This window comes from Wyeomyia smithii, chromosome 1, assembly GCF_029784165.1.
Source record: "Wyeomyia smithii strain HCP4-BCI-WySm-NY-G18 chromosome 1, ASM2978416v1, whole genome shotgun sequence".
NCBI classification, from domain to species: Eukaryota; Metazoa; Arthropoda; class Insecta; order Diptera; family Culicidae; genus Wyeomyia; species Wyeomyia smithii.
Genome location: NC_073694.1, coordinates 3,968,086 through 3,980,916, shown reverse-complemented (window position 1 = coordinate 3,980,916; position 12,831 = coordinate 3,968,086). Strand labels below are relative to the sequence as shown.

Here is a 12,831-nt window from a genome sequence, read left to right as displayed (position 1 = left end):
AAGTCCGATTTTTTCCCGGACCGGACCGGAAAGAAGCCATCCGGACTTCGGAACGGATCGGGTAATGCTTTTCGGACCCCGGACATTATCGATGAAAAAAAAAAAATATTCAATTTAGGTCAAAAAACGCAGCAAGTTTTTCATCCTTTTTGATTTTCTTCGCTGCTTTTATTAAAAGTCAACCCATATGGCCTTGCTCGCCTTTTTAACCTGTAATATACTGCCGGTACCCGCATAACTGTCCCATACTGATTTTGGTCACTTTTGAGTTATCATCGGGAATCGATTTAACTGTTATCATATTTTCTGAAAAAATCACAAGAAGGTTGTATGCAAAGCCACGACCGCAAGGTTGAAGTAGAATACTTTTACAAGAAAGATAACCCGGCTGCTTGCGTGTCAGTCATTTTTTCTAGTAAATAAACGTTGACCGTTCATTGGCAGTATTGTAATTTCATTTTGTCTGATATTTTGAATGAAGTTCATTGAATATTTTTAAATTTTGTGCAAATGAGAAGTTGAAGTGCTGCCGAATTGTAATATGCACATTTAATGCGACATCATTAAACGGGAACGGAACAAAGGCTACGGTTATGCAGAACGCGAATGCCGGCGCGATGCGATTCGCCTCACCGTGGTGAAATGTACAGCTCTTTTTAAGGGGAAGTAGAGCTATACATTTCAACAGATTTCGTCTTGCCGAATCGCATCGCGCCGTTATTTGCGTTCTGCATGACCGTAGCCAAACGCTAAAGCCTGTAGTACACTCTTTGTCTAATGGTCGAATATTTAACCTTCTGACATAATGGTCAAATTTATTTGACATCATGGTTATTGTTTGCCCGTGTTTGCCCCATGTTAAAATTGGAGAGTGACAAACAATTGTCTTTGACCAAATTTTTATCTGTCAAAAAGTGACAAATATTTGACGCTTGGTCAAAGAGTGCAATACAGGCTTAAGCGACGCAAACACGTAATAATAGTCAGAGTATGCATGTAGATGAAGATAATTAACTGAGCAAGATGGCGCCAAATCACCGATGGTCGAATATCGACCATTTTTGATTTGAATGAAACTTTGCACACGTATTTAGCTCAGCAAACTGAGCATTTTCCACAGATGGAGCGATTTTTTACACCCATGAGTTACATTCTAAAAAGGGGTATGCCTTTTGGCATAGGTTTTATTCGAAGCATTGTAGCCCAGAAACCGATGGTTGTATAGAAAAACTGTCTGAGAATGAGTTGCAGGGAATCAAAAATACATCATAAAAAAAATATACACTGTACAAAAAAAATTTTTTTGACCAAAAAAATTAAAAATAAACATTAAATTTCAATTAAAAAAAAAGAGTTGAATTTGTTTTTAATTTTTTTTTAAAGAAACTTGACGTTAATACACAACTTTTAAAAAAAAGTCCAGGATGGAGAAATGAAAAATAATTTTTTTATGGTAGATGAAATGTTTGTTTATTATCTGATGAAGCTCTTATATAGGCCAAATGATGCATTCCCAATTTACTAGGTCCATAACTCTGCCGACCGTGCTTGGGAAAGCGCGGTATAACGACCAATCAGAGGTTGAATTTTGTGTTTTGACAAGGCTTAAGAGTTTTCAATAGTACAATAGTTCGAATGATAAAATTGCAATTTCATGCATTTGGTAGGAATCTTAGAAGATTTTCTAATCGATTGCTGCAAAAACGAAGGAAATCCATCGAAAACTAACCGATTTATTAGCATTTGAAATTTTTCTCACTTTTTTCAGTTTTAGATTTTCATTTCACATCCCTATATAGCCGAACTTCCTGAGAGAAGTATGCTAATTCAAAATTAAATCTTCATTAATTCATTTGTTGTCCTTATAAGGACAATTGTTCAATTTATCATAGGATGTAGTGTTTATCTTACATCTCTGTGTTACCTTGATAGTGAGGACTAAGGCGCACGATCAACACAATGAGAAAGGTGTTTTCACATTGAAAACTAGACACGCCTTTACTGGAGGAAGTGTTGGCAAATGCATCTACCGCTAATACCACCGCTATCATACGAAAGCGCATCGTTTCATGTGGGGAATATCAACAACGAAAAATGACGCGCGTCTAAGCATTACCCGAACTGTTTCGCCGTGCTACTCTCATTTACTTCCACATCGGCCTCAGGGAAGTACCGGCTGCATCTGCATCTACCGCTGAGGCTGTCACTATACTGCTATTGGTACCAAAAGCTATTAACTCTTCAAATAAGTGTTTTATTTGTTCTCAAAAGAACAATTGTTCAATTCAAAATCGGATTTACGCAATCGCATCTCTGTAATATTACCGACAATAATATTCTTCTGAACAAAATGATACAACTTTCCCATTAGGCCTCTGCCATAATAGACGCGAAAAGCGACGCGAACCGATTCGCTCGGCTGTAGGTTAATGTACAGCCATCAGTAGAGCTGCACATTAACCTACGGCCGAGCGAATCGGTTCGCGCCGCTTCAAGCGTCTACTATGGCAGAGGCCTTAGAGAAAGTTGCTGGCTGATGTATTCACTTCATGCAAGCCTGCTGCTGATGCTTCCCGCTACCACACTGAAACAGCATTTTAGTGAAGAGAGTGTCGGTGCATCAGCTGACCTTGCTACTTTCGATGCTGATATACCCGCTGCAACAGCTACGCTATGCATAGCCATGCCACAGTTGTGGCCGCTATACGCTGGCCCAACTGCTGAGCAACTGCAACGCTATCCGTAGCCATGCCACAGTTGTGGCCGCCATTGGTATCCGCTGTACCTGCATCTGCTGGCCCTGCTGCTATCGATGGTGAGATCCGATGAAACTGCTACGCTTATCCGCAGCCATGGCACAGTTGTGGCCGCTATACGCTATCGGTGGTACCCACTGCTCGCTCCTGCTGCTGCTAAGGGAGGACTGCTGTCGTGAATGTGAAAAATTATCTGTATTTTTATGCTTTTGTAGGGTATGATACATGTTTTTACAAGTTTAAGTGATTTACATTACTGTTTTCATCTTTGATGTGCGAGTTTTGGTTTCTGTTTTACTAAGCTTTCTAATTTCTAGAAATTTTGGATTGTCCACAGGGATCGGGTGCTACTCATTTTTTTGCGTGCAAAGCACACGCTGTTGGGAGACTGCACATAAATTTCTAAAGAGACGAGTAAGAGCAGTTCGGATTGCACTGTACATTCGTTTCCAAAGAGACAAGTAAGTGCAGGTAGCATGTCACAACACACTTTATCCGTCTCTTTCCGGAGATGGCTCTTACTCAGGGATCGGGTGCTACTCATTTTTTTTTACGAGTGAATGCACGATGTTGGAAGACTGCACATCAATTTCCAAAGAGACGAGTAAAAGCAGTTCGGATCCCTTTCGTGTCGTTCAGGAGACCTCACAGAATTTATCCCAGTATAGTGCAGAAAGACGTACCGTGACTGCGGGTAACTCCACGCAGCACATTTTCCCGCGTACTCAGCTTATAAAACTGCTTGCTACAGTAAATTTTACTAAAACATACATAATTTCTGTACTATTATAGCAGACTATGCTATGCACATGGTAAAGCACTCAACCCAACTGTGTTTTAGTAAAATTTACTGTTGAAAAATTGTTTTTTAAGATAAGTGTGCGGAAAACGTGCTGCGCAGAATTACCCGCAGTCACGGTAGTTTCTACCTCAGAAAATTTCTTGGGCTGTGTGTGCCTCTTTGTTGAGAGAGTTTTTGATCACAGCCAGTGATGCCACAAATTCAGATTAATCTGTAGTTATACAGATTTTATTTTTCGACATTTTCACGCTTAACGATTAACTGTGTTGTATGAGGATGCGGATCACACCTTTTCAATAAGTGAAAAATGAACCGTACTATGCATATTATTGTTTTGAAAGGTATGCTTCTATGTTGAACAACAGATTGAAGAAAATTGATCTTACAACACTAAATGAAGGCACAGCTTAATGCTTTTAAAGTTAACTAGCACCTAAACATAAAGAGGCATCAAAGAACATCTTGTACAGTGGACTTCAAAATTTAATTTAGTTAACAACAAAACCCATGTTTATCACATATTTAAGTGAGGAAATTGTTTCTTTTCTAGGTGCTTCTTATTCTCTATAATTCAACGTTTTAAAGATATCATTGATAACGGACTTTCTCGACTTTCCAACGAAACCAACGAAATTAAGATAGCTTTACAATTCTTGTGTAGTAGTTAAAAGTATTTAAAAATGTGAGTGGCAACCCTGATTATGCCTGTGCTATGTGAAAATTTTGCCCGTTTGCGGCTTCCTGCTGACTCGTAGGGGGAATAGGGGCATAATGGGCTCCTAATTCGGTTGCTGATTTAAGCATGGAAAACGACAAAAATTTAAGGGCTGTGCAAAACTTGAATCAACTATTTATAATTAAAGGTACACTATTCACAAATTGAAAAGTTTATCGTATAATGGTGAAAAACACAAATTAGATTCATGCTTATAAAACTAGCAATCAGTCGGTGTGTGGGGCACAATGAGCTTCCCACTGGGGCATAATGAGCACTCTTATAGAACATATCTGTGTAGAAGTACAACTAATGGGCCAACGTTTGTCGCGAGATGCCATGATACTTGGCGGCTTGTTTCGTAAATGTCCCGTCGCGCTTATGGTGGCCGATTCTTCCTGCAGTCCCTTTTTCTGACCGATTCGGCTTCAAAGATTTTCTAATATATGTTCGCACCATCACTGTAAACAAACACTGACTATGGAAACAGAACAAGTCTCACAAGTCTACTGAGATGAATTTCAGGTAAATTTATGTGACAACACACCTTGTCTTATTTCACCCCAACTATAGGTGACCATTTCGCTCCTATCGAATTAGTTAAAGTTAATATGAGTTTTTAACACTAATTATAGCTTAAAATCAAAACGTCAATGATGGTGAAATTTGGGGTACGACCCATACGTCATATTGATGTGTCTACATACTTGATTGAGCCACGACCGTATAAGCTTATTTTGTAGTGCGCAATAATAATAATTTTTCCAACATCCGGGAACCAAGTTGATGTTTTCAGTATATTTCCATGTTTTAAACAGACAAATCACTTTTGTTCTACATCAAGATATACTGTAGAACCTACGGAAAAGTTCCACATACCATATTGTATTAAAAAATGCGTAGTTTCGCATATAAGAGGGGTGCCCATTTCACCCCGTGTGCTTATTATGCCCCTCATCCCCCTACACAGATTTTAATGCAACATTCGTAGCAAGTTTCGAACGCTTTCATTGCACATAATTGCACAGAGACATCTCCGGAAAGAGACGGATAAAGAGTGCTGTGACATGCGAACTGCACTTACTTGTCTCTTTCGAAACGAAATGTACAGTGCAATCCGAACTGCTCTTACTCGTCTCTTCAGAAATTATTGTGCAGTCTCCCAACGGCGTGTGCTTTGCACGCAAAAAAATGAGTAGCACCCGATCTCTGGCTCTCAAGTATAAAATCTCTCTCTCCTTCGTCTCTTACTCCTTCCAAATATTGGAGACGTGCACAAGAATCTGCGAGACGCACGAAGATTTTTTGCACAGCTCTGAGTAGTTAGACGATCCCTGATTGTCCACTTCGGTGGCGCTTGATTGAAAGAAAAGAAAGGGAAACTACTTAAAACTACTATTTACAGCTTAGAACTAACTTAACCTACTATGTACAAACCGCTTACTAAAGCGTATTCTGATTGCCGGCATTTTTGGACAAATTTAGATTTACTTTCTGTGATTTTGGCATCTACTTTTAGAGTGGCTGCCTCTTGGTGGAGGTCTAAGATTCTGGTGTCATAGGGACAATCGAGGATCATCCGTAAGATTCGGTTTTGCGCAATCTGTATTTTGTTCCTGTGAGTTTGTGCACATGACTCCCACACCGGAGCCGCGTAAAAGACTGCGGGGGCAATTATTTGTTTGTAGACTGCCAGTTTGTTTGTTCTTGAGAGGCGAGATCTGCGACAAATAAGCGGGTATAGTGACCGAACCAAAGCTGAGCACTTAACCAGTGTCCTCTCCACATGCGATCGGAAAAGAAGCTTCTCGTCGAATAGCAGCCCAAGATAGGTAACTTCGGAAGACCACTCAACCCCGGTACCGTTCATGACGTTGTGGTCATGATGGAGGGGGCTTCAGTTTAGGGGATTGTCGATGAAGGAACATTATTGTTTGGGTTTTGGAAGCGTTGATCTTAATTTTCCAGGTGTTAGCATATTCGACAAAGGCGTCTAGGCATCGCTGAAGTTTGTTGGTGATCTCACGAGGCATTCTTTCCTTGACGGCAATTGCAGTGTCATCTGCGAACAGAAAGAGCACGCAGCCATCTCCTAGGGAAGGAATGTCGGAGGTGTAAATGCTGTACAGCAAAGGGCCCAACAGACTGCCCTAAACCCAAACTGTTCCGGGAGAAAGATGTTGTTTTCCTCAGCCACCTTCATCATGCGGTTGAGGATCAGTTTTTCAAACAGTTTGCCCAGCGATGAGAGTAGGCTGATCGGACGGTAGCTTGATGCTAACGTCGGATCTTTCCCGGGTTTGCGGATCGGTATGATCTTGGCTATCTTCCAAATGCTTGGATAGTAGTGCAATTCCAAGCATCTGTTGAAGATAGAGCTCAACAACAGGTGAACCCTGTTGCTTAGCTTTTTTAAGACCATATTGAAGACCCCGTCAAACCCAGGAGCCTTCATGTTCTTAGTACTCATCAGAGCTGAGCAAACCTGTTCTGTTGTGATTTTATGTTCTTGAGGAACGGTACAAGGGGAGTTTTCGAGGTTTCGGACGCACTGTTCGACCTGGTCTTCCATTGGACTAGTCATGTTCGAGCCAAGCAAATGCGATGAGGCAATGTGATCGCCTACCGCATTTGCTCTCTCGACCGGCGCAACCAGAAGCCTCTCTCCGATCCTGAGGGGAGGAACCGGTTTGGGGTGCGATTTCAGTACTTTGGCTACTTTCCAGAATGGCCTGGAGCGGTCGTCCAAACTTTGGACTACGCGTCCGAAATTTTCATTCCGGAGAGAGACCATCGTGGAAGCAATTTGCCTATTCAGATCGGTCACCTCAAGCTTTATGTCCAGATCCCTGGTCCTCTGGAACTGGCGTCTACGCACATTCCGCAACCTAATTAGCAGCCGGGTATGGGAATCAATAGCAAGGAACTTACCTCTCACAGGAACACGTCGCACACACGCGTCGTCGGCCACGTTTATGGCTCGTTGGAGACCCTTCAACGCCTGGTCGATGTTTTCCACGCTGTCAAGCGGCGGCGCCTCGTCGATGTTGTTGTCCACCGTTCGAGCAAAGCGCTCCCAGTCGACATGGTGGTAGTCTTTCCGCAGACAGCTGGCAGGAGCAACACCGATCCCTACCTCAGCAACGACAGGTTGGTGGTCTGAGCTAAGATCGTTGTGGGCCATTGGTTCGAAGAGTTGGCGACCGTTCTGATTCTGTCGATAATTTCGCCAGGCCTCGTGCCGAGCATTTAGGTCACCCCCAACGACGAAGCGGGAGTTGGTCCTGGTGATGGTTGCCAGGTCGTTCTTGAACTGCATTGCTGTACCGTTGCTGATACTACACTGGCGAGGACAGTAGACGACGATGAACCGAATGAACCCGGTAGCTGATTTGACCTCCACACTAAGGGCTTCGATGATGGCGGTGCGGATGTGCGGCAAGATGTTATATTTCATCCTCTTTCTGACGATGATCGCGATACCACCCCCCTGGAGTTGGTGCGATCGAGACGGATGATGTTGTGATCCGGCAGCCCCCGGGAAGACAGAGTAACAGTAAGACAGAGATAGAATCCTTCAGATTGGCAGATGAATTAGGCATTGAAGGATACGATCGCTGCAAGGAGGGGCCATTGAGCAGTCAACTGCTTCAAAAATGTTCTAACTGTTGGGGGTTGGGAGGGCTGTAAGAAAAACTTTTATTGGATCGGGTACATTGATAGTTTCAAAAATCCAGTTCACAATGTCAGAAAATTTCACCAGTCCAGCATTTGATTTTTCAACTGGATGTGCAAAAGGAACAACTGGGGTTTTAGATGATCCAGGAAGTGCTGAGAACTCCTTCTGGGACTTTAAATTTGCAAGCCCAGGAGGAGTTTGCTTCGGGTTTTCGGCTGCACTTTCAGGTTTGTTTGTACCATTCATTTCACTTTGGGAAATCTTTGGACCTTTTCGGGGAAGTTTAGGAGAGGAAATATTTGTCCTCTTTCTAGACTCCCCTGGATTGGCATAGGATGTTCCCGCTGGTGAATCGTCAGAATCGGTTTCATCAGAGGACAACAGATCGAAGGGATTCGAAGTAACGGGAGAAGTGGTAACGGTCTTCTTCAGCATGTCAGCGTAGGAACGCTTTGAACGCTCTTTGAGAGACCGCTTTATGTCATCCCTGCGCTGCATGTACACCGCACATGTCGAGAGCTCATGCAGATTTTCCCCGCAGTGAATACACTTTTCAGAATCTTCTGCATGAGACTCCCCACACTTGCCTTATTGCAGCAGTAGGCGGCTGTATGGCCTAACTGCTTGCAATTCAGGCAGTTCATGACACGGGGCACGTAGAGCCTCACAGGGAGACGAACCCGGTGGATCGAGATGTGGCTTGGTAGTGCAGACCCGGCGAACGTAACTCGAAACGAGTCTGACGGAGTATAAACTTTTTTGTCACCGACGAGCGATACCGACCGCAATTGCTTGCAGTCGAGCACCTTCACATCGGGACATGTGCTGTTCTTGAAACACCCTTTAGCACTTTTCAATATACACTCCACGGAAAAACTCGAATCGGTCACGACACCGTCGATCTCCACATCTCTAGCGGGTACATAGACACGGTATTCCCGTGTAAAGAGCTCGGAGCAAGCTATATCGTTGGCCTCTTTTAGGTCATTGACCACGACACGGAGCTTGTTCGGCCTGATTTTAGAAATTTCAGTCACAGCTTTATAGTGTGACGTCAGGTCTTTCGAAATCTGTAATATATTCAATGATTTCGATTTCGGCCCTGCTTTAGGCCTGAGGTAAACTGCCACTGGAAGCGTCGATCCGTCTGGATACAACCTGACACGTGAGGAAGCTGAAGAATTAACAGTAGAAGGAGGGGCAGGAGGGACAGGGTCGGGGGGATTCGAGGATGGAGGTGCGGGAGGTGGGGGATCTACATCCATCGCGCTAAAACTAGCGCGCCGATGGGACAGACAAGAAGCACGTACCTTCCTTTCCTTTTCTCCTTTGTGTTGGATAAACGTCTACAGGAGTACACTGCACTCACTACCAAATCGTTCGACAGCAGGCAGCTACAAAGCGACACAGTTACACAAAGGCACTTGACCTCGAATGCGAAACAGCAATCTAAACAAAAGACACCGGGCCCGGTCAAAGAATGCCAGCACTTGTGCACACGTTTTGAATTTTATCGGAACGAATTCGAAACACAACCGATGCTGATGCGTGTTCGGCACAGAATGAGTATCTATGAGATGTTTACATTTTGTGACTCATGCTAGTTTGTAAAATTACGCGAGGTTTCATTGCAGTGTTGTTGTAATAAATTGAAATTGCAAATCATCTAGAATATATTGTAAAGTCGATTGAAAACCGCCGTACAAATCTGATTGAAAGTAACATGATATTTTTCTGGGTGTGAGAATCAGGTCAAGCTCACCACTGAAATGATAAGGAGTGCGATGATATTTTTCCGAGTGGATATGCTATAGTTCACCAAACGACAGATGGCAAGTTCATAGTGTTGCCTTGAGATTATATGCAGCGAAGCCCAACTTGGATATCTATGTCTCTTTAGTCTATGGTTGCACCGAATATTAGGGCTGGGAAAAAGTTGTGTTTGGAAAATTATCGAATATTCGGTTTATTGAATAATAATTTGATCTCTCTTTGTAGCCAATCACTCTTTTTATAGGTAGGGCATACCACTACTTCTCCCTATTCCTCCGGTAGTCTCTCTTCCTTCCAAATCTTGGAAATTGCCGTTGCCGTTGCTTGTCTGTCCTTACCTGCAGCTCAATTTTCCGTTTGATCTCCAGGATATCGAGAACTGGGACTCTGTGATTGTTTGTAGGCCCTTTGAGGGTAGAAACGGTGTTGAGAGATTTTAAAAAAGTACAAAACAACGCAAAACAAGTGTCAAAAATGGCAACACAGAGCTCGAAAAAGCGAACATATCAAACAAGGAGAAAAGCATGCACAAAAACAGTTGATCAAATTTCAATTTTATTCATTATAAAACTTTTTGTCAATAAATTTAAAAAAACGCATAATAGGTACGCAAAAATAAAAAAAAGATTACAAAACAACTACTAAAGAGACAAAAAAAAACCGAGATACGTACAGAAAATATAACAACAAGTAAAGTACACGAAAACTGAAAGCGCCTACTCGAAAAGTGAAAACGATAAAGAACATTAGAAAATCAAAGCTGGCTTTTAAAAAGACAGATACACGTATGACATGTCAGATAACAAGTACATTGAGAAACAAAAATACAAAAATATTTGGACCTTTTTAAGGTCCAGAAATGAATACTCTTGGATGATAAGTGAGTACAGAACTTTTACATAAAAGTATTATAACGGCATCAAGAAAGAAATATAAAATACATAAAAAAGTTAATAAGTCCATGAAAATATCGAAAATGCCTTGAAAAATCTAAATCTAAATAAAACATCTTCCACCAGCATAACATAAAACTACAACCGAATTTTCCATACAAACTTTTTATTATGTCAAATAGATTAGAACAAACAAGTTTTTATTGAATGCTTCACTACATTGATTATATTCCTTGCGGCATTTAAGTTTTTGTCTATATAATCTTATGAAATATATGAAGAATTTTTAACACATCGTTTAGTGAAACGACTTACGTTTAAATCTCTTAGAGAAATAAGCGAGAATAAAATAACCATAATTATGTCACTTGATGGCGCAACCTCAGAAATCACCATACCTCTAATTTTTGAAATTTACTTAAAAAATCGGATTCAGTGTGCTGTATTTCATACCACGTGGACGGTCTATCGGAATTATGCCCTATCATATTTCACCAGCCCAAATAAAATTAGTTATAGTCGTTTTAGTTCTATTTTATTGATTGCAAATAATTTACCCCGAATTAAGTCATCCCGAATTGATAATATAATAAATTTAGTACCAGTCAATCAATTTTTCTCTATGGCAAATCAGCCTTAAATTAAGAAGAATACTCAATTACCGCCAGAAAAACTGCAATTGAAAGTAGTACACCTCGAATTAATCTTGTAATTGGTTGAAAAGTGCTATTTTAGAACAAATGAATTTAGGTTTGCATTGCCTTTTTTTTGCATTCAGGGAGGTTTATTTTGTTCACTCATTTTGTTCATCAGAAATAACAAACTTAAATATTTTCAATCTCATCGAAATTTTTGATTCGGGATCGCTGCTTACTCCGGTGGATCTTCCGTCCGGCTGACGACCAGACCAGACAGACAACGACGGACCCGAGAAACACTGTTGTAGTCTCTTTCGTACAATTTCTCATGGCCTGCCAGGAGACAATGCGCGCCGATTGGTAGTCAACTGACCAACACTACAGTAAGCAAAAGCGCGCGCGATCCAAAAAAAAGTGGCTTGCTCTGTTCGTTATTGCTTGTCGTTACACACCGGGGCGGCGATAGAGACTACTTCAATACTTGGGCAGTGGAGTGCTGTCACTTGTTCCGTAGAAGGGCGCAACGGCCATGAAAATGGCCTCCACAGAGTTCTTCGCTGAGCGCAAAAGTGAAATCGAAATCATCTGAAACGAACAGGCGACCAGCTTAGCGAGGAGTTTATCCTCACCCTGAGCGCTGTGGTCTGGGTTGAAACGAAAAATTAATTTCATGCAATCACGGGGGAAATTATGAGGTTTATTTACAGAAAAAAAAACAGTAAAATAAAACAACTGTGTTTCTATTGCCCGGAACGCGGTAAATCCGCGACGAAATACTCCGCCGGAAGCTGGTGGAAGATGCTCTGCATGATGGCCAGCAGGATGTCCTCGATGGTTTTAGCGATGATCGGCTTGAGCGCTTCCGAAACCGGTCGCCAGTTGTCATTCAGATACTGGTTGGTGCTGTCCTCCAGGACCTTCACTCCCTCGAACAGATTGCCCATGTGCAGCTTCAGGCCGGAAATCGTGTAGTCCACCTTGCTTCCAGTGACATTGTAGAAAACATGACCATCCCGCTCGTACAAGGTAGTCGTCGTCTTCATTATGATGTCCATATCACCTAAATTTTAAATAATTTCGAAAAAATCAAAATCAAAAATCAAATGAAAACACCAAGGGCAGTTCTGGACTCTGAGTAGCTTGACGACATTCATCATGGCTGGCGCCCGATCGAATCGACGACATTCACGATTTCATGAATGAAAACCCCGGGCAGATTTGGAGTAAACCATTAAGTCATTCCTGAAGCGAAAAACACTCATTCATGGCCAACTAACGCAAGCGGCAAGAGAATCATTTGTGAACACGCGCCAGTAGTGCCAGAGTTTCACGAGCGCCGCCCGCACGTCATGCGGATGCGTTCGAAAAGCAGGGCGATTGAAATGAACCGAACTGCACACATTAGCTTGTTCAAGCTTTTGCATGACTTGTAAGCCGAACACTGCATTGAAACGTGTATGATACTGTCTCCGAACAGGGTGATTGTGCTGTTATACGGTACCCGCTGGCAAGCATGAGCTCCTGGTCGCGTCACTTTACGAATGTATAAAATCAACTGTCTGTCGGGGGCTGTGC

At 42.2% G+C, this 12,831-nt stretch overlaps 2 protein-coding genes across 3 annotated transcripts in view; one reads left to right on the top strand and one right to left on the bottom strand.

Moving 5' to 3' along the window:
• The window catches only part of LOC129717968 (muscle-specific protein 20-like), a 151,096-nt gene that overhangs the window by 26,120 nt on the left and 112,145 nt on the right, over nt 1-12,831 (top strand). The window lies entirely within an intron of this gene.
• LOC129717962 (protein takeout-like) overlaps nt 11,939-12,831 on the bottom strand; it is a 35,199-nt gene continuing 34,306 nt past the window's right edge. For both annotated transcript variants that reach the window (XM_055668281.1, XM_055668272.1), the window contains exon 5: nt 11,939-12,316. In XM_055668281.1, the coding sequence (XP_055524256.1) occupies nt 11,997-12,316 (320 nt within the window). In that variant the 3' untranslated portion in view covers nt 11,939-11,996. The remainder of the gene's footprint in view (nt 12,317-12,831) is intronic.